The sequence below is a fragment of the Cottoperca gobio genome, chromosome 13 (genome assembly GCF_900634415.1).
Source record: "Cottoperca gobio chromosome 13, fCotGob3.1, whole genome shotgun sequence".
NCBI lineage: Eukaryota > Metazoa > Chordata > Actinopteri > Perciformes > Bovichtidae > Cottoperca > Cottoperca gobio.
Window position 1 is genome coordinate 20422842 of NC_041367.1, and position 22439 is coordinate 20445280.

At 40.3% G+C, this 22439-nt stretch overlaps 1 protein-coding gene across 1 annotated transcript; it reads left to right on the forward strand.

Moving 5' to 3' along the window:
* Positions 1–1549: 1549 nt before the first annotated feature.
* On the forward strand, positions 1550–19711 carry sae1 (SUMO1 activating enzyme subunit 1). Its single transcript, XM_029447196.1, has 9 exons — positions 1550–1772; positions 2453–2564; positions 3128–3301; positions 8653–8798; positions 12071–12170; positions 12664–12769; positions 16426–16570; positions 17339–17408; positions 19434–19711. The coding sequence occupies exons 1-9, from the start codon at positions 1672–1674 to the stop codon at positions 19524–19526; spliced, it is 1047 nt and encodes a 348-aa protein (XP_029303056.1). The 5' UTR covers positions 1550–1671; the 3' UTR covers positions 19527–19711.
* The last annotated feature ends 2728 nt before the right edge of the window (positions 19712–22439 follow it).

A 22439-nucleotide genomic window follows, 5' to 3' on the forward strand; every position in this document is an offset into this window, starting at 1 on the left:
AATGATTTGGTTTACAGAATATTTAAAGGATTACTATGGACTAAAACATTTACGTATATGCTGTCTTTTACCTTTTATATTGTCACTTTCATTTACATAGCTTTACCAACTGTTTTATTACCTGTTTCTTAAAGTTCTTTATTTATCATATGCATAACAATTACAGAGAAGCAGTCATTGACAATGACAATCTTGTATCTGAGGCTCCCACCATGCATGTATATAAATAAAAAGGAAAATCATACAAGTAAAAGCAAAATTAGAATCCAAATCGTGATAGTTAAATTAAGGGTTGAATTTAAATGAATTAAATTAAATAAATTAAATTTTATAAATAAATATACAATGAAGTAATATACTTTAGACTGTAATTGCAAATGAAAAAACTGAATGTAAACTGCAATGTAGTAAATAAATATGTATAATGATAGGTATACATATATATGCACTTTTTTACATTTTAGATTCTCATTTGTTCCATGATGAAAAACTGATTTTGCAGCATCCTCTTCTCCACCATCACCTCCAGTGGTTCTGGTTGCTGTTGATGGCATTTCCATCTTTGACAAAAAAAATTAAACAACTTATTCATCAGACACTCAATTTTAAGAACATGCCTATTAAATGTGCACAGACTGAGCTCTTGATCGTAGAACATGGATTGCTGTTTTTACTCTATATTTTAAATGTTTAAAAAAACAGTTATTTAAAATCTTACATAAATCTTAAAAAAGAAATTCCCTTATTTGTAATTGTGTAATAAATAAGACAAATGCTCCTTCTGTAATTATAAAGGCGAGTGGAAATGCTAGAATATTTGTTTATTCAGTGTGTACATTTGACAATATTTTGGGCTAATTTTCAGTTGGATCTTAATACATTTCTTGGTAAGAAAACTTTACTAAAAGACCACGATTTTTTATTAATATTCAACAATCCTAATTTCTCCAGCAATTAATATGTCATTTATTTGCTGATTATTTTAGCCAAATTGCACATTCATAAAATACAATTCTAAAAAAATGTTTTCCATCTTATTACATTTAAACAAATAGATCTAAGCATTTATTTTCAAATAATCTCACATTTAAAAGCCTGTTTTAAAAAACACAACTATTATTTTATGCAATGTATGCAAACTCCTTAATATTATACCTGGTTAAGTAAACCTCTCGTGTGGGTTCATATGTATGTTATTTTTTGTTGTATGTTAAACAATACTTTCAATAAAAGAAAAACCTTAGGCTATGTGATAAAGTAAAACAAAAAAAAGTAGAACAAAAGCTTTACACTCAGGCTTTTAAAGTTCAGTTGCCGATGCATAAATTACGAGCCAGCAACGTCGACGTTTGAGTTAGAGATTGAAATTAGTTTTACAAATAAATATAAACCTTTAAACTAACACTCAGAAATGTCTAATGTAAAATAGGGGTGTTAGGTTGTTAGGATTCACCTCACTACATAAACAAATTGAGAAATAAAAAGCAAATGTTCAAAAATGGATTATATAAAAATGCGAGAAAACACATCTATTGTTTTGTTCTAGTGACGTCATCATCCAGCGCCCATTCAGCGCGACTGTCGCGGCATTTGAATCATTAACATCTGTAGCTGTAGCTGCATAAAAAAAGCTCATATACACCGTGATCCCCGTCTTTAGAGTGTCCAGAAATGATCGATATGATCGAGAAGGAGGACCCGGTCATCAGCGAGGAGGAGGCGGCACAGTACGACCGCCAGATCCGTTTGTGGGGGCTGGATGCCCAGAAGAGGTCAGTTAGCTCAGTTAGCGAGCCAGGCTAAACGCTGCAGCGGCCGGTTTGACTTGATGCACTTCTGCTCGTTAGAACAAAGTCTTTGATTTAAGATTTAATGATTATTTTAGTAGGCAGTGTAGGGACTACTCACGGAGAATATTGCCACTTTCAGGTCGGGATCTTTGCAATGTCAGTGGTGGAGGAAGTATTCAGAATCAGATCCTTTAACGTTACTTAAGTGACGTCAACAGTACTAACGTTAATACCACACTGTTAAAGTACTCTACTACGAATACAAATCATGCATTGAACAATCCAAATGTTTCTTTTAGGTTAAAGTACTAATGCCTTGAAACTGTTCCTTTTTAGGTTAAAATACTAATACCACACTGTAAAAATACTCAAATACAAAAGTTTAATTTCAGTCAAAGATTGTTTAAACTCTGATCATTTTGCTGATTGTAATAGTCGTTTATTTTTAGTATACCTGTTTGTTGTTGCTGCTGAACTTGTCTCTCCACGTTTATATAAACAGCTCTAGTGCAAAGTTATTTTTAATGAGACCTGCAGGTAGAACAAATGTGTAATAACTAATTCATTACAAACACAACCTATACATCACAAAATCACCTCCGATTTGTATCAGTATGACATTCAGTCTGCATGTCTGTTGTTTTTGTTGTTGTTTTTTACAGATTACGAGGGTCCCGTGTGCTCCTGGCAGGTTTAGGTGGTCTGGGGGCTGAAGTGGCCAAGAACTTAATCCTGGCTGGAGTTAAAGGACTCACTCTGCTGGACCATGAACAGGTACACTTGCTCACAAAGTACACACACAAAAACATGCTAAAGTGCTCTTTTCCCTGTCCTCATTATAAATCACTGTCGCCTACAGAGTGGACTTGGGTTTCAGAAGAAATCTTTATTTTCTGGCATCAACTAAACATCTGTGTGATATATTTATAACCTATATAAATAATGGAATAAATGGCCTAATGTGGCAGCTTCCGTCTTTGCAGTAATTGCATGTGTACTGCATGTCCACTAGATGGTGCTTGTGTCAACGTAATGAGTAAGGAAACAAGCTAGTTTTTATTATATTATATTATTATATTATATGTTGTTTTTTATTGTGGTAACATTGCACAATCTATTTCTGGCTTCATATCACATTTTTAAAGGGATTATTTACAACATGCATGTCTTTGCTCTCTGTGGTTCTGTAATTGATTAATCTAAAAATATATATTTTGTAAAATAATGGAAACGCAGAATTTCCAGTGTAGATACATTTCCACCCAGTGTACATTATCTCCTGCTAAATCGCATCCAGCACAATCCTCACCCTGCTGTTTGTGTCCCCGGTCCACCAGGTGTCGGAGGAGTCATGTCGAGCTCAGTTCCTGGTTCCAGTGTCCGCTCAGGGTCAGAATCGAGCCCAGGCCTCTTTGGAGCGAGGACAGAACCTCAACCCAATGGTGAAAGTCCATGCAGACCAAGACAGAGTCGAAGACAAACCAGATGACTTCTTTCTGCAATTCGATGCGGTGAGTTGAAATTTAAGTTTATTCAAGAAATGTAAACATAGACTGGGTAACTGAAAGACCGCTCTATTCAAATCTAAACAAGTGTCAACAAATAAATGGGATATTTTAGAGCGATAGCGGGATGATTTGATTTAAAGGAAAACTTCTCTACCAAAATGACCATTTGTATCTCAATGACTCACCCGGTGTTACCTTCAATTCTTGAAAGAAACTAACTTGTTCTCACATGCAGCGAACGAAGAATCGAAAAACAGAAAAATCTTGCTACTTCCCAAATAAATGCATTTTCGCTAAAACCTTACTGTTTATTACACTTCCATATAAACAGTCATGCTTGCACTGCATGGTACTCGTCCGTACAAGTCCAGACTGAAAATGCATGTGATTGAGAAGTAGTGAGCAGACTGGATACATGAGACTTGGATTATACTGCACGAGTTTGTAAACTGCATGTTTTGATATAGTTTTTCTGTTGTTAAAGCCGGTGCCAATTTACTTCAATTCATCAAGACTTTACTCCGTTTTTTGATTCTTCATTCACTGTGGAGGCGTGTGTGAAAAACAAAGCTTTCTTAAATAATTCAAGGTAACACAGGTGAGAAACTGATGTACAAATGATCATTTATTGGGTGAAGTATTCCTTTTACTAGTACAGCATTTCTGGCTTTTCTTGATATCAGATGTTGAAAAATGTTAGCATATGTTTGCTAGAGATGTACCTCCTCCTGGGATACTTTAAAGCAGGGGTGGGGAACCTTTTTCCTATCAAGGACCATTTCTTTTTTACAACATCCTTCGAGGACCATACTAATTATTGAACTCATAACCTCTGCAAAATGTTTTTAAGACACAGCCCATTCATTTCACTTTTCTTTTATGCAAAAAGCAACTTTTTTATCCATGTATCTTTCTGTTTTATCAGAAAACAACAATCCTTTATTAATCCCACAACGGGGAAATGTATCTTGTCACAGCAAAAGAACATGTGAAGTAAAAAGGCAGTACACCATAATTAAATAGAATAAAAAATAATATACCGTAATTTTCGGACTATAAGACGCACCTGAATATAAGCCGCAGAAGCTAAATTGACTGATGTGTACATATATAAGCCACACTGGACTATAAGCCGCAGGTTTTTTAATATTTAATTACCATATGTAAGGGTTCGTGCAAAGAGGGGATTCATTAATCCTCATCTTCGTCTTCTTCCTGCGTACTAAAACCACCAAAGTCCTCATCTTCAGTGTCGGAAACGAACAGGCTCAGGGTGGCTTCGTTAGCCACTCTCCTCTCTCTTTCGATGTCGCTCTCAAAACCAACAAACTCCTCTTCGTCACTGTCGGAATCGAACAGCCTCTGAAAGGCCTCAGCTGTGGCGGCGTCCTCCTCTTCATCACGCAGCATTCCAGCCTTTCGGAACCCGTTGGTGATCGTGGATGTTTTAACACTCTCTTTTCCGGCATCCGGTGGACTGTAACCTGTAAAATCCATAGATTTAGGAATTCCCCTAGTGGCTGTTAGCTGTAAAAATCCATAGATAAGCCGCACCGTTATATAAACCGCAGGGTCAAAAAATGGGGAAAAAGTTGCGGCTTATAGTCCGGAAATTACGGTAAGTACCAAGAGGTTGATAGGCAAATAAAGTAAATATTGCACATGGCAGTGATAATTGCACAGCAGTGGTGGAACAGCCTGTTCTTGGTGTGGTGGTCTACCTCTCTATCTCTCCATGTTGTTATGTTACTCTCTGCAGAGCTGCTTGTTGGGCCAAACTCCGCCGAAGAGTGTTGACTTTATCCAAACACACTCGTCCTTTCGGCTCGTCCAGTTCAGCATGTTTCGTGCAGTAATGATGCTCGAGATAATTTTTAATCACCGCAAGTACATCCGCACAAACTAGGAACACTGGCCTTTTACTTCCACAAAGAAATAATCGTTTGTCTATTTCTCCTGGAAAGTGCGACATTCTGCATCCAGCTTTTTCTGTTTTACACTCGCCTCGCTGCGTTCACTGATGTCAATGACCGTCTCGTTTAAAAGTTTTTTGACATGACGTGACCACGTGATGACACGTTCCGCTCGTGTTGTGTTCAGGGGCCCTGACAAATGGTCTCGCGGGCCGTATACGGCCCGGAGGCCAGAGGTTCCCCACCCCTGCTTTAAACGATTATGAGCCCCCAGTTTTGTGTCACTCACGTCTGCCCACTCTTGTAGCCCACATCGTACATGAAGCGCTCCTTGTTCTGCTCCGTCAGGCTGTAGGACCAAAACAACTGCATGATTTCTATAAAGTGCTGCACTGTTGGCACCAGCGGAATTGTATTCTTCAGGGAATAGTAATGGTTAGATTTTTGTCTTGATTCGACTGTCTTACTTAGAACTGGTTTGTGGTATAGTTAGCCTCTTTGTTATATCATGAGGACAGTTGCTGTTTGAAAGTCTGCGTTTACCTTATATGGTCCTGTAGGCTTTACAGCAGTGGGTGGAGAATGAGCTTTTTGGTTGGCTAATATAAAAAGCTTTGCATTCATGTGATACTTTGCTGAAAAGACAGACCTGGAAGAGAAATGATAAACACATATGGGCACCTTACAGCAGCTTAATAAAATTGAACTAAATGTAATTTATGATGGTAAATTTGAGTAACTACAAAGATCTTTTTTTGGCTGCTCTGTATTTTAGGACGTTGGCTCTGAATCAGAAATGAAGCAATTAGATGAAGCAATTAGATGAAGCAATAACTATGAGCCATGAGGTCTTTTACATCCTGCTGCATTGTGTGGTATAGCATGGAAGAAAGCCTAAGATTCCTACACTGTTGCACACACAATGGATGAATGTATTGTTGCATTAATTTCCACAGGCAGCGATACACACAGGCTGGATCTCAAGTTGTATCACTACTGCATGTATTTGAACACCATCAGAAGAATGACAGAGACTTAGTCCCCCTCCTGTTGTGTCTGAATTGCCGGCAGTCTTTCTCCCTCTGGGGGTGCCAAGTGAGGGTTAGGAGGAGGAGGAGGAGGAGGAGGAGGAGGAGGAGGAGGAGGAGGAGGAGGGAGGGAGGGAGGGAGGAAGACGTAGGAAAATAGTAGTTGGACATGGTGAAGTGAGAGCGAGATGACATGGATGTTAGTTGGACAGAGGGAGGGAGGATGAGAGGGTCGGAGACGAGACGGCAGGACAATTAAAAAAGCTTGAGATAAAATAAAAAATGGAAAACGGAGGGGCGTCTCTCTCCCTCTGCTCTCGACCACTCATCACATTTATCTAGTTCCAGGGATGTATCTGTGCGGCTCAGTTGGAAGATGAAAAAAGTGGAGCAGTTGGAGTGTTCACAGCGTTTATATAAGAGGCCTACTTACTGAGGGATGACGTACAGCAGAAGAACAACTGATAACTGTAAAAAGCTCAACTCCTCTGCTCCACCAGGGCTGCACAGACGAGCCGATAACTGCTGTCGGGTTCAGATTTTTATATTGTTCAATAATTGTATTATTATTATTATTATTATTATTATTATTATTATTATTATTTGGTCTTAGGGAGGTGAACTATCGCTAAATGCTGCTGTGGCTGCTACAGTAGGTGTGTCTCGGTCAGTTTGGCAGCAGATCAGCCACTGTTCAAGAATTAAGCAGGCGGCTGAAAGTTACTGATGGATTTGTTTTTGAAGCCAAATAAAATATGTCTGTCTGTCCCTTAGGGATCGAGAGCAAGACAACAATATCGTTAGATATTTTCTGTTATTGCAAGCAGTTTTAGTGTTGTGTTAATATGAATGAAAATGAGCAAACAACAGCACAAACAGAGTGGTGGAGGAGGAGAAGGTGTCTGACAGATTAACACAGTGGGAGTTCAGTTTCATACATTTGAATTTTTAGAGCGTAAAGGTGGAGCTCAAATCAAATCTTTCAGTAAATAGGACTTGTTTACAGGAAGGGGTGCATGCAGAAGTCCATCTCTGCACATACAGTGTAGCAGTGAAATATTTGTAGGAACAAAATAAACTGGGATCTTTGTGGAGCACAATTTCCTTTTTACTTTTTATGCTTCCGCGATAGCCGAGGCTGGAGGCTTTATGTTTTCGGGTGACACGTTTCAGGCACAAACGTCCACTTGGACCCAAGAACGAACTGATTCGATTTTGGTGGTAAAAATAACTGACTTCACAAAACATGTTTTTGGCCATAACTCAAGAATTCATTAGCTAATTATGACAATTTCTCACAAATGTCTATTTGGATAAAATGATGAAGTTGATGACATTTTGGACCGACATGGATGTAAACTGCAACTTGACGGGTTGACAAAGAACAACCGCAAGGTGGTAATCCTAGTTTACAACAAATGTGGCACTTGTTTGCTTTATTTGGATGGGGCCGCTCAAACACTATTTGCGTTACTTTAAAAAAAAAATCTTCTTGGATTAAATCCTCGTTTAGCTGTCACAATATCAGATTTTTACTACACGATTATCGTGGCCAATATCATCACAATATCTTATTGTGGCCAGGTTCTGAAGAAGACTGGATCCCCACCACTAATATTCACTTTAACTTATTTAAACTGTTCACCAATCAAAATGAATTCTGTCTCAGAGTAATACTTGGTCAAAACCGAAAGTTCCAGTCAGGAACAAGAAAATCACTGGAGAAGTTGGAAGTCTGATACAATAGAGTTTAATTTTATCTGGAATCTGCCAGTTCTGTCCCCTATATGTATCTCTGCTGGCATATTCTGCTTTGACAGGCCGGCCGGGCCTGCTATTCTTCTCCCTATCATATAAAGGGCCCCATAAATCTTCCTTTTTACGAGTATGAACTGTGAGACTCTCTTTACACTTTTCATCTCTCAGAATGCTGGTATTCGGCCTTTTCCCCCAATGTTTGCTTGGGCTGTCCTTTCCCCTTTAGGTTGGTTTACAATTGATTATTGCACATTTATTTATATATATATATATATATATATATATATATATATATATATATATATTACAACAATCTATATAATTAAAATTCTATAATATTGGATTATTTACACAATATCATATGTGTGTTATTAACATTTCATCAATGTTTCATTTTTATTTTATATATCTTGGTTATCGGCATTAATAAAGACTATCTATAAATAAATGTAAGTTTTTTTAAAGTTTTTTTAATTTTTTATACATGTTCTGAGTTTGTTACTGTATAAATGAGTGATTGTAAAAGGATGGACATTTGATGGTGTACCTGCAGCATAAGGGTTCAGTTGCTGTTCATCATTACTGGTAATACATTTGACCAGCAGGAAGCTTCTCTGACTCAGAACTGCAACTCTTTGTGTTTTTCCTCCCTCAGGTGTGTCTGACAGGCTGCTCCAGAGACCTGATGGTGCGGGTCGACCGGCTCTGCTCTCAGCACAACATCAAGGTCTTCTGTGGGGACGTCTATGGTTACTATGGTTACATGTTTAGCAACCTCGGACAGGAGCACAACTATGTTGAGTAAGTGGTGTTACATTCTCCACATGCGGGAGATGCTGCGGTATAAGATGCTGGAGAGCACTGCAGTAGAGCTGAGCGATATGGACAAAAATATCATGATATTTCTGACATGGTCCCATGACTTAAACCCCTTTCAGACAAGATTAACTGGACGGGGACGTGGGGAATACAATATTCACTGTGCTCCTTAATAATTTAACTCCACTAACTTTATTCATAGTTACAGGATGCGGTCTGCGTCAGTCACACTGCAGGGAAAAGCCAAAAGAGAATACCAGTAGTACTGTAGCTGTCGTTTCTACAGCACATTTGATTGTTTTCCGCCTCAGATTCATGTTGGTTCACAAATTGCTCAGCTCTACGGTGCAGTGTTAGCGCTGCAGAGTTTTACTCTCTGCTCTGATTCTGTTGTGCACATCCATGCTAACAACATTACTTAAACGTTGCTTTCGATACAGTTTTAGTAAATGCCTATGTTTATATCCCCACGCCCTATAGAAGTGGTGTTGATTTGAGTATGGTTTAGTTAAATGTCTGTGTAATTCAAAAACTAATTCCAATCTTTCATGGTGGTATTGATAATATTTTGGAATTTGAATTATGATCTCATGTGGCCGGGTTTGCCACGGAGCCCGGTCGGGCACAGCCCGAAGAAGCTACGTGGTGCCTCCCATCCATCAATCCTGTGGGCCCACCACTCATGGGAAAAACCGCTGGGGTCGGGTGCGCTGTCACACGGGTGGCAGTGATGGTCAGGGACCTCGACGGACCAGACCCGGGCAGCAGAGGCTGGCTCTGGGGACGTGGAACGTCACCTCTCTGTGGGGGAAGGAGCCGGAACTAGTGCGGGAGGTGGATCGCTACCAGTTGGATCTGGTGGGGCTTACCTCCACGCACAGTCTTGGCTCTGGAACCGTACTCCTGGATAGGGGTTGGGCTCTATTCTTCTCCGGAGTTGCCCAAGGTGTGAGGCGTCGGGCCGGTGTGGGGATACTCACTAGCCCCCGGCTGAGCGCCGCTACGTTGGAGTTTATCCCGGTGGACGAGAGGGTCGCCTCCCTACGCCTTCGGGTTATGGGGGGGGAAAACTCTGACTGTTGTTTGTGCCTATGCCCCAAACCGCAGTTCTGAGTATTCGGCCTTCTTGGAGACCCTGAATGGAGCCCTGCAGGGGGCTCCAGTAGGGGACTCCGTAGTCTTGCTGGGAGACTTCAACGCACACGTGGGAAACGATGGAGACACCTGGAGAGGCGTGATTGGGAGGAAGGGCCTCCCTGATCTAAACCCTGAACGGTCGTTTATTGTTGGACTTCTGTGCTAGTCATGGAATGGCCATAACAAACACCATGTTCGAACATAAGGATGCTCATAAGTGCACGTGGTACCAGAGTACCCTAGGCCAAAGGTCAATGATCGATTTCGTAATCGTATCATCTGATCTGAGTCCGACTAACACACCCTCTATGGTTGAGGCAGAGCTGGAAGCTGATGGGGGATCATCGTCAATTTCCCTGATGGAAGTCACTGAGGTAGTCAAACAACTCCACAGTGGCAAAGCCGCAGGGGTTGATGAGATCCGTCCAGAAATGCTGAAGGCTTTGGGTGTTGAGGGGCTGTCTTGGTTGACACGCCTCGTCAACATTGCGTGGAAGTCTGGGACAGTGCCTAGGGGTTGGCAGACCGGGGTGGTGGTTCCCCTATTTAAAAAGGGGGACCAGAGAGTGTGTGCCAACTACAGGGGTATCACACTTCTCAGCCTCCCTGGTAAAGTCTACTCCAAGGTACTGGAAAGGAGGGTTCGGCCGGTAGTCGAACCTCTGATTGAAGAGGAACAATGCGGATTCCGTCCTGGTCATGGAACAAAAGACCAACTCTTTACTCTTGCAAGGATCCTGGAGGGGACCTGGGAGTACGCCCATCCGGTCTACATGTGTTTTGTGGATCTGGAGAAGGCGTATGACCGGGTCCCCCGGGTGATACTGTGGGAGGTGCTGCGGGAGTATGGGGTGAGGGGGTCACTTTTGAGGGCCATCCAATCCCTGTACGCCCAAAGTGAGAGTTGTGTCCGGATACTCGGCAGTAAGTCGGACTCGTTTCCCGTGAATGTTGGCCTCCGCCAGGGCTGTGCTTTATCACCAATCCTGTTCGTGATTTTCATGGATAGGATATCGAGGCGTAGTCGTGGAGGAGAGGGGTTGCAGTTCGGTGACCTGAGGATCTCATCCCTGCTCTTTGCAGATGATGTGGTCCTTATGGCATCATCGGTCTGTGACCTTCAACAGTCACTGGATCGGTTCGCAGCCGAGTGTGCAGCGGTTGGGATGAGGATCAGCACCTCCAAATCTGAGGCCATGGCTCTCAGCAGGAAACCGGTGGATTGCCTACTCCGGGTAGGGAATGAGCTATTACCCCAAGTGAAGGAGTTCAAGTACCTCGGGGTCTTGTTCGCGAGTGAGGGGACAATGGAGCGAGAGATTGGCCGGAGAATCGGAGCAGCGGGGGCGGTACTACAGTCACTTTACCGCACCGTTGTGACGAAAAGAGAGCTGAGCCAGAAGGCAAAGCTCTCAATATACCGGTCGATCTTCGTTCCTACCCTCACCTATGGTCATGAAGGCTGGGTCATGACCGAAAGAACGAGATCACGGGTACAAGCGGCCGAAATGGGTTTTCTCAAACGGGTGGCTGGCGTCTCCCTTAGAGATAGGGTGAGAAGCTCAGCCATCCGTGAGAGACTCGGAGTAGAGCCGCTGCTCCTTTACGTTGAAAGGAGCCAGTTGAGGTGGTTCGGGCATCTAGTAAGGATGCCACCTGGGCGCCTCCCTAGGGAGGTGTTCCAGGCACGTCCAGCTGGGAGGAGACCCCGGGAAAGACCCAGGACTCGGTGGAGAGATTATATCTCCTCACTCGCCTGGGAACGCCTCAGGATCCCCCAGTCGGAGCTGGAGGATGTGGCCCGGAGAAGGGAAGATTGGGGTTCCTTACTGGAGCTGCTGCCCCCGCGACCCGATCCCGGATATAAGCGATGGATGGATGGATGGATGGATGGATGGATTATGATCTCAGACCAGTTTCGTGGCATTTTACAAGTAGAACTGTTGTTGTTGTTGGCAGGATGAATTCTCTTTGGGTCAAACTATATTACGCTGCAGAATGAATGAAAAGGTTGCTTGTGTGTGTAATGGACAGAATGAACCTTTTTGTGAGCTTGATATCTAATGTAATACCAACTGTTGTGTTTCTCAATTAGTAAGATCTTTTTCTCTTTTTAGGGAGAAACCCAAACGGGTTAAACCGACTGGAACTTCTAACGACGGGCCAGAGGCAAAGAAAGCCAAAGTCGACCCCAACGAGACCACCATGGTGAAAAAGGTAAACGACGGTATCTTCATCCAGATCATTAAGAAAAAATGTTTGCATTTTTCCAGCTTACACAATTAAAGAACTGTCATAAAGGTGATTTACATCTATTTGGCTGAAAGGAACAACTATATGTGTGATGAATACAATGACTTCCTTTAAATGGAGGCTGTTTCAAAGAAATGTTAAGATGGGAGGAGTGAAACAAATTGTTACACAAAATGAAAAGAACACTTTGATCATTTGTGAGGTCTGGTTGTCTTCTCACATTTCCATAAAGAAATTCAATCTTTCTTGTGTACCGCTTTCTGTATCTGTATTCTGTTGTTCCTAGTTTGTATCAGCATGCTGATGTGTACATAGAACCCACACAAATAAAAAACATTCCCTAATCAAAAGACCACCACACATTACTTGTATTCATCCTAAAGATGAGCAAAGAATGAATGAATACACCTCAGATTCACTTCCTGTTGACATTACTTCAAACTCTCTAACCAATCAGACGGCCAGTTTCTGCACTCTGAAGGAGGCTCTGGAGGTCGACTGGACAACCGAGAAGGCCAAAGCCGGGATGAAGCGAACACCAGTGGACTACTTTCTGCTTCAAGGTACCAAAAGTGTCGTTTTATAAAGTAAAAGTACTCAAGTTTTAGTGGTAACAGGTTCTAAATGTGCAAATTAGCTGTTTCTCTGTGAATTCAAAAAGCCTTAGTTTGTTTGTCAGAAACAACAACAGATTGTTTAGTTATCAGTTTAAATGTTGTGTAAAAAGTGATCTATTCAACACAACTATCAGTTGAGCGGTAAAGTGCACAAGCCGTCTTCTGACATTTCTGCGTAGGAGGCCGGACACAAGCTGAATTTCCGTACAGAGAATTGATCAAAGAATTCTGAAAGCTCTAAAAAAAGAATAGAAATTTGAAACTGAAAATGCGTTGGAACCCGCAGCAAGACTGAAACACATTCCATGAACATGCAAAGTCACTGGTTCTAATGTAGCTGATGAACTATCATTGCACGTGTACGGAAAATAATTTGCATTGAATAAATGTCATTCTAGAGAGAAGGGCGGACTGGTGAATGTGAAGCTTGGCCAGAAGATGTTCACAAAGTTTACAAATTCACATTTTGTCAAATTCAATCAACAATCTGATTTAAGAAAAAGAATAATAATAATATTGAGACGCTGAGTTGCACATGAATAATAACATCCAATCTGTGAAATGTTTGGGAACATTTTGACCCTTTAAGTAAATCTTAAATGCACCTTCCTGTTTTTCAGTTTATTTACGGTGTCTGATGACCTTTTCTTAAGAGTTGTTATTACCCCTCCCGTCACCTGGCCCTGCACCCTCCACACACGACATGCTAGTTTCCATCACAGGCTCTCCATGGCCAGTCATGTGCACTGAGCGTAGAAGAGAGAACAGCCTGACACCTACACCGCATGACGACAAGCATAGAAGAGCAGGAAATAACCTGAGAATGGGTATTAGATATATTGATTTATTTGATTTATTTACTTCATTTATGAAAATATATAATATAAATGTAGTAAATAATGAAATTCAGTTAAACTTTGGAAGGATACATACGTCACAAATACAACCTTTTATTTTAGTTCTGCGAGTATATATCATCCTATTTTAAAGTGTTATCAAATGTATAATATTCCTCACTAATTTCTTTGCAAAACGTACATCTAACAAAACAAAACTACTACATGTTATAAGGTCATTACATGTTGAAGAAGTTGTTAACTGGAGGGAGAATGAAAACGCTTCTATAAGTACTCAATTTTAAATCGGATATGACGGGTGATGAGAAAGTATTAAAAACATCTGTCTGCCGATGACTGAACATCTGAGGACCTGGAAGGCATATTGTAAGCTGCAGGCTTTACCCCTTGATGGCACACACCACAATATGTTCACTATAAGGACAGAAGGAGAGGCCTCTCTCAGTCCACAAAGATTTCTTCAGTCGATTTTATTTATTTTTATTTTCTTTAGTTCAATTAAGATTATGAATTGCCAAAAACTCTTTCATGACTGACTCACCTGAAGCTGATTTAATTGAAATATCTCAACAACAATGACTGGCTGAGAGACATTTATCTGTTGAGTATTTCCATTCAATGCAACTTTCTACTCCACTACAGTTGTCCGACAGCTTTAGTTACTTTTCAGATTACAATTTATCATTCCCGTCCTGTGCAGTGAAAACCATGTATCTCCAGATGTGTTGATTTAGAATGTTTGTGATAAATTAAAGGATGAAATGTTCCTTTATGTATCCTTCATTCTCCTACTTCTTAATCTAAAACTATTTAAAAAGTCTCCTGGATCAGCTGTAAAATGTTTTTCTGAGAAACTCATGAAGAGTTGACTTTTCAGAGACATGTGTTCTCACAGGACAGAGACGCTACAAACATGATGATCTTATGGAATATGATGCTTTGTGTAGATTAAACTACCAACAGGATATAAAGGAGTTTAAATGAGCACAACCTTAAACATCTACAGCAGCAACATGCAACACACACATGAATGCAGCAGTAACATGCAACACACACATTAATGCAGCAGCAGTAACATGCAACACACACATTAATGCAGCAGCAACATGCAACACACACATTAATGCAGCAGCAACATGCAACACACACATTAATGCAGCAGCAACATGCAACACACACATTAATGCAGCAGCAACATGCAACACACACATAAATGCAGCAGCAACATGCAACACACACATAAATGTAGCAGCAACATGCAACACACACATTAATGTAGCAGCAACATGCAACACACACATTAATGCAGCAGCAACATGCAACACACACATTAATGCAGCAGTAATATGAATCCAGAAACATCACATATAATAAACACTGATGGGAACGTGTATGCGTGTGCGTGCAGGCCGTTGTGACCTTCAGTCTAATAACACCCCCACTGAAACCCACTGTGGCCTCGCCCTGTCTTCAGGCAGAGTTCTGAGTGGAAACACACCTAGGTGTTGTTGTTTTATTTAGTGCATGTGAGACAAGAGGCCGTGTTATTATTCCTTCGCTGTTTCTATAATTGGAGCCAGCGGTTGTTGTTTTGGGCGACCGATGAGGAAGTGGCTCTTCCTCTGTTACAACTGCGTCCTGTCTGACTAGGAACAGTCGTGTGTGTGTGTGTGTGTGTGTGTGTGTGTGTGTGTGTGTGAGAAAGAGAGAGATTGAAGAGTTGAGAAAAGTTTTTAAATAATATAAAAAAGTGGCAGTTATTATAGAACTTATCAGAATTATCTCTCACTTAATATCTTATCTTGTCTAATTTTAGAAAGGACATAAAACCCATGTGCAGGTTTTGACGTAAAGGGCCATCTGGAATATTTCCCCTCGACTTTAATCTGAAGGCTTACTACATATCATTACATCATCTGTAGGTTAAGAGATACTATCGTTGTTCCTTCCATGTGCACATTATTATATTCGGTTCTGAAATTCTGTTTGATGTCCTGCCTGGCACACACCCGAGTGTGATGGCATTTGTGTCTTTAACTTTTTACTAACAAAAGTTTCACTGATTAAAGTGCAGAGCTGAGGTGTGAAAGTGAGTCATCGCCGTGTGTGTGTGTGTGTGTGTGTGTGTGTGTGTGTGTGTGTGTGTGTGTGTGGAAATGGCTGTGGGAGGATTTGACTTCTACATGTGGTTTTTTTAAGTTAATGGACGAACAGGAAATATGTGGGCGATGTGTTGATGTCTGTGTGGCACAGTTGAAGACATCGGTTATTTGAAATATTTGTCATGACCAAATAAACCAAAGAAAAGGGCATGCTTCTGATTTTTCATCAGTCCTGCAGCAGACTCTTACACACAGGAAAGAGGGGTGTTTTTTCTCACCCTAATATTTCCTGACTAAACATGTGTAGGTGTATGTGTGTGTCTTTGCAGTCTGTGTGTGCACGCTCTTAATTTGATGTGGGGGGAAACGTAGGCCTAATCGGATGAAATGGTTGATGGTGCAACCGCACACAGATCTTATCCTGTTTCAGAGATAAGATGTTGTCTTTCCATAAGATGATAATTCACCGTGGAAGTCTCTTGAAAGCGTGATGAAATTATAAATGGCAAAAGTGCAATAGATTATGCGGAACATATTGCTTTAGAAAAATGTTGTAAACTTGTTTTCCAGCCTCTCAACTGCCGTTTATTTCTGTTTATGTTCCTCCTGCCTCCTGCTCCCCCCCTTCCCTCCGGCTCCACAGTTCTGTTGAAGTTTCGTACCGACAAAGGCCGTGACCCCGACCCACAGGCCTTCCCAGAGGACAGTCAGCTCCTGAGACAGATCCGTGATGACGTCCTGGAGGCCCTGGCAGTGAGCAGTGACCTCCTGAATGATGACTTCATCAGGTATAAAACGTCATCACTTGTCTTTAACATTCATTTTACAGAAGCAACACTGAATGGAACATTTGCTCAGATAGGAAATATAGGCTTGTGTGCAATTCAAGTGACCAAAGCGCTGACGTCGACCGCAGGATTCAGCAACACTTACCCTCCCACGACACACACAATACCAATCAAATCAAATCAAATGTATTTGTATAGCCCAATGTCACAAATTATACATTTGTCTCAGTGTGCTTTACAGACTGTACAGGTTACGACATCCTCTGTCCTTAGACCCTCGCATCGCCAATCTAACATATGTTTAAATATACATATGTTCCTCGTGGTTCATTAATTTTCTTTGGTGGGCGACACCTGTGGAAGGTGGGTTAGTTTATCTGTTAAGTAAACAAATAAAAACTTACAGTGCAATACATCCAGTTTGGTGAAACAGACAGGCGTACCATCCCAGAAGCAAAGTGATGTACTGCTGTGGACGGAGGCAGCAGCAAAACTTATTTTAGCCCACCTAAAAACATCATAAGCTAAGTAATGCAGGTGTGGGTTTATTTACTCCACTCTCACATCCACACTGTGGAGATCGGACAGAGGCAGTACATCTGTGGCCCAACCAGTGTCACAGTGTTTTGAGACTGAATAACTTTCACACAGTTTACAACACATCAGCTGACTTACTGACAGGGCTCCAGACGGAGATATGTTTTACTTTTAAATATTATCAGTTTTTCAGCAACATCACACCTTCTATGTTTCCATGTTTGTCCTCAGCTACTGCTTCTCTGAGATGTCTCCAGTGTGCGCTGTCGTGGGAGGAGTTCTGGGACAGGAAGTTGTCAAGGTAAGCATGTAAACATTAGGACGCTTTTCTGTAAATGCGTACAATCGTATAGGAGCGTCATAACTCCATCAAACGATCTGAACGTTATTGACTCTGGCATCTTAAGGTATTCACTGCTGTAGTAAATGATGGCCAGTGTGGTGTGTGAGGGACTCAGTCAGCTGACAGGTGGCCACTCAGCTGGTTTCTGGGTCAGCTTCAGAAAGACGGCAGCGTCTCTGCTCTGTGGAGAAGTGATTTTCACTGACCACAACAAGGCTCTGTGTGACGCTCTGGCAGAAATCCTAGAGCTACACAACATAATAAACTCGTATAACACCATAATTGGTACCGTAGGAACAGTTACATCAACACTGTTTGCACATAGTATTCCCTCAGAATACAGTTCAGAGCCCGACTCATGTAGGATTTTGGGTAAATGATTCTATTCGCCAATATTATTTTAATATATATATATATATATATATATATATATATATATATATATATATATATATATATACTTTATTTGTATTTTTATATATTTCTTTATAAATATCTTTTTATATATACTGTATTTTTTTTTTATACTATATATATTAAACATTTTTTAAATATTTACAGTATAAATACGAACTCAACACAAAGTCCACTCATAATATAATTATGTGTGCATCCTGCATGCTTGATGCACAGACAGCCCAGTTTTGTGTTGACCCCGTCAGGCTAATCAATACAGTTTTTAGAATCATGAGATGCATCATTGATTACATTTTCATGATAATCCAGTCACTGACAGAAAGATCAAACATCCCTTCCCACATACTTTCACCATGAATTCTTGAATTGACAAGATCTTGAGGAACACATAAATCCTCTTATCTTGTGTTTAACCATGAAATGTGCCTGATTGAATTTGGTGACTTTGTTTTTGTGGAATTTCAGCAAAAAGGACTGGAAACGTAATGAAAAGTCTTTAAATTAGACTTTGATGTATAAGTTCATTAGTTTCATCGGATGGGATTCACAGACTCAGCATGGTAACTTAGGTCGTTTAAATTCATGTTGAACATAAAAACTGTATCATTATTCAGTGCGTGTGTGTGTGTATATATAGAGAGAGAATGCACTCTTTCTTCAGTGCATGACCTGAATAAGATTTCACTGACCTGAAACCTTTTTTTCTGAGCTGTGTTCAAGCTGACCTCAGACTGAGGTTAACAGGAGTGTGTGTGCGTGTGTGTGTGTGTGTGTGTGTGTGTGTGTGTGTGTGTGTGTGTGTGTGTGTGTGTGTGTGTGTGTGTGTGTGTGTGTGTGTGTGTGTGTGACTGCGTGCGTGTGACTGCGTGCGTGTGACTGCATTATACTGGCACAAGGCCGACCTGCCCTCTCTAAGAGGATGATGAAACCCACTGCAACTGGCCGACTGACGTCTCGCCGGTTGAATCTGAAGGATTTCACTCACACACAGAGAAGCTCACCTTATGGACTGAACTTCAAGTTGTGACCGACGGGGTTGTGTGGGTCTGCTGGAAAACTGGCATTAAAATGGTCCCTTCTGATTATTTGATTATATACACCGCCGTTCAAACGCTTGGAATCAGCGGCTGTATTGATGCTTTTATTCTTCCCTTCAACAATGGCTCTTTTAACAGAGATAAAAACAGAATCATTCCAACACCAAATGTATTATTTACATTTGAAATCTTTTGGCCCCAAGAGAAGAAGAAGAATTAAATGATTCAAACCTTTAGTGGATGTCAGTGTTGCACGAGAGGAGAGAATACTGTTGAACTTGGATTAGTGTTCCGGTGCAGAACAGCATAAATGACCCTCCGATCATTATTGAACCACTACGGTGCAGTTGGGCTCTAAATATTGAGTCTGTTTTTCTTTGGCCCTCTGCAGTCTACTCAGTGTTACGATGAAGAGGTTCAAACTGTGATCTGTTAGTTCATAGTATGTTCAGCTGATGTTCCAGCAGTGCTACTGTCACAATATGACCTTAATGTCCTTTGTTTTCTCTTTGTGTGTCTTTCCCTTCAGGCTCTCTCCCAAAGAGACCCTCCACACAGGAACTTCTTCTTCTTCGATGGGCGTAAAGGCAACGGCATGGTCGACTACTTTGGACCAAACTAAACAGTTTTAGACACAAATTCAAGACCAGCAAACGTTCCTGACTTTGTTCCGTGAGATTATTTATATCGGTTATTGCTCCACCAGTCATAACATTAGTCTGTTGTTCCATCTTTTGGCATTTGGTCTCAAGTACACAGTGATATTTTTCTTTTTTACATTTGCTAATAAAACATTGTTTAGTAAAATGAGTCTGGCCTTAATTATTATTCTGCATTCATGTGCTGCTTGGGAAATTCAATCTAAATTGGAAAACAAAGCTGGGACTTCAGCAATAATGTTTCTCTTTTCTCTGAAAATCAAAGTCAAAATGTGTTTTACTCAGTAAAATAATCATGAACCTCTAACCCCACGCACCCTTGTGTCATGGGCATCAGTAACTAATGCTGACTAATGTGCAGATATGCAAAAACTTTACATTTTTATATTTTCAGACATGTCAAGAAGGATTACAAAGAAATGTGTTTAAAACATGTTTAATTTATATATGGTGGCCTTAAATCTAAAGGAGAAATTTGGGTTTAAGTCATTAAATCAAAGTTGTTGAGAATCTCGGTTGTAATGCAATAAATCAGAGTGCCAGTCAGTATCAGAGTCTGAAGGGGAAAGATGTTAGTCATATGATGCTTATCATAGTTTATGACTGTATTTGGTAATAACCTCACTGCTGGCAGGTGACTCACCAAACCAAACATTGCAGCGTTCAAATGAGCTTCGGGACAAACGCAAAGGATTTCCTGTCCTCTTCCTCCCTAACAAGGCAGCAGAACAACAGAGCAGTGCGGAAAACCAGCCGTGTGGTCCCGTGTCTGAGCTCAGCCCCTGGGTGTGGAGGGGGTTGAACCTGTTTAGCCTGTTTAACCTGTCAAATCTGAACTGCAGAGATGCGTCTTACCGTACATGGAAACAATTACGCTTATTTTGATTGAGTCGAACCTCTGCAAGTGTTGACTGCTGTATGTCGTCAACAGCAGCCACGTTGTGGTTGCTGAGTCATTCTGATGTGGATTTTAAGTTTACAAACTGAAATATCTTCAGCTTCATGTTGATAAGAACAATGTGATGTTAATAGCTTTTTATTGTGAAGAAGCGTTTTTATTTGGCATAAAAATCCAACATAGCATACGAAGCAAAATATAACAAGAGCCATTTATAGAAACTGAGGGGGGAAGGTGTAAGAGGGTGAACTATTAAAGGTTCATTCATCTTATTCACATACATTTCATGGATGTTCAATGGTGATCTGAAGAGTTTCTCCACATTTATAGTGTTGAATCTTTAGCATTTTATATTTTGAATCCTCGCAGCAGACAGTTGCATCATCACAATAAACTGCTGAAGCTGAAACCTTTGTCCAACATGAAGTTTATACCCAAGAGTCCTTTGAAAGATCCTTGAAAAGATACTGACTACAATTTGGACCTGAAATGAATTTCCTTTTGCAGTGGGGGGATGTAAGTACATTTACTCAAGTACTGTACTTAAGTACACATTTGATGTACTTTTCTTGAGTATTTCCATTTTAGCTACTTTATACTTCTGCTCCACAACACTTCGAGGTAAATATTTTACTTTTTATTCCACTACATTTGTCTGACAGCTTTAGTTTCTTTTCGCATGATAGTTTTTCATCCACTTCCTGTCCATCTCCAGATTTGATGATTTTGAATTGAAATGTTTTTGATAAATTGGAGGATAAAGCGTTTTCCTGAGTAGCAGTTTAAATGAGCACAATGTACTGCAGAACACACGTGTTGCTCCACATGAAACCCAAAACAGATCAGTCATTAGATTACATGAATCAGTCAAACAAAATGATTAATAAGCAAAATGTTATTACATTTTATAAAATATGATGCATGATTGCAGCTTTAACTATCCAACAGTAATGCTTCAGCTACGACAATCCAATAATATAATATATAATAGAAATTGCATAATATAGTGTGTGTGTGTATATATATATATATAGATATATATATATACATATATCTATATATCTATATATCTATATATGTATATATGTATATATATACATATATATATATATGTATAGCATTTGTCGATGTATAAATGTGTTAAAATGGTATAGGAACATGTTAGAAAGTTCTCTAACTGAAAGGTGAGAATTAGTTCAGGATAATCGGAGACTTGGTCTGTAATCACATATTCCTATAACATTTTATGTATCACTCTTACTTTCCAAACAAAAACAAATTGTTTTCAATTGCCAGTTATGCACTTGTTGTGTTTCTCTTAAATTAATTTTGTTTAATTGTATAAAACACAAACAATCCAGAAACTGACTAAATAAATGTGACTCCCTGTCCCTTGATATATTCCTGCTGTAAATAGATATAATATTTTATTTCCTGATTTGTACTTGTGATGGTTTTTCACTGCAGCAGAAATGTGTAACAATTTATTGAGAAATTATAATAAGAATGTTTCTATTCACACACTGGGTTCATTGTAAGAACAACACAGAGGGATTGAGAACGAAGAGAAAGAGACAATAATGAATAATACCCATCACAACATAATAATTAACACAAGTATACTTTTGGGTGGTGTTTACAGCTGACTAGAAGTATAGACGACCAAAACAAGAGTCTTTAAATGAAACCAGAGGAGCTGTTCGGCAGCGCAGGGTGCCACTGCTCTTTTCCTGGGATTAGGAAAGAAGATTAATTATGGGACGTCGCTTTAAGCTCATTCTGCCCCTTTAATTAAACCTAAACTCCTATCTGCCAACACACACATTCAATGCACTCTACATGCACTCTACATGCTGACTCTGCTAGAATCTTTCCCCATCCTCTTTTATTTTTCTCTCCATCTCTTTCTTTCATGTCCTCTCTTGTTCTTAAATTCTCTCTCTCACACACACACACACACACACACACACACACACAC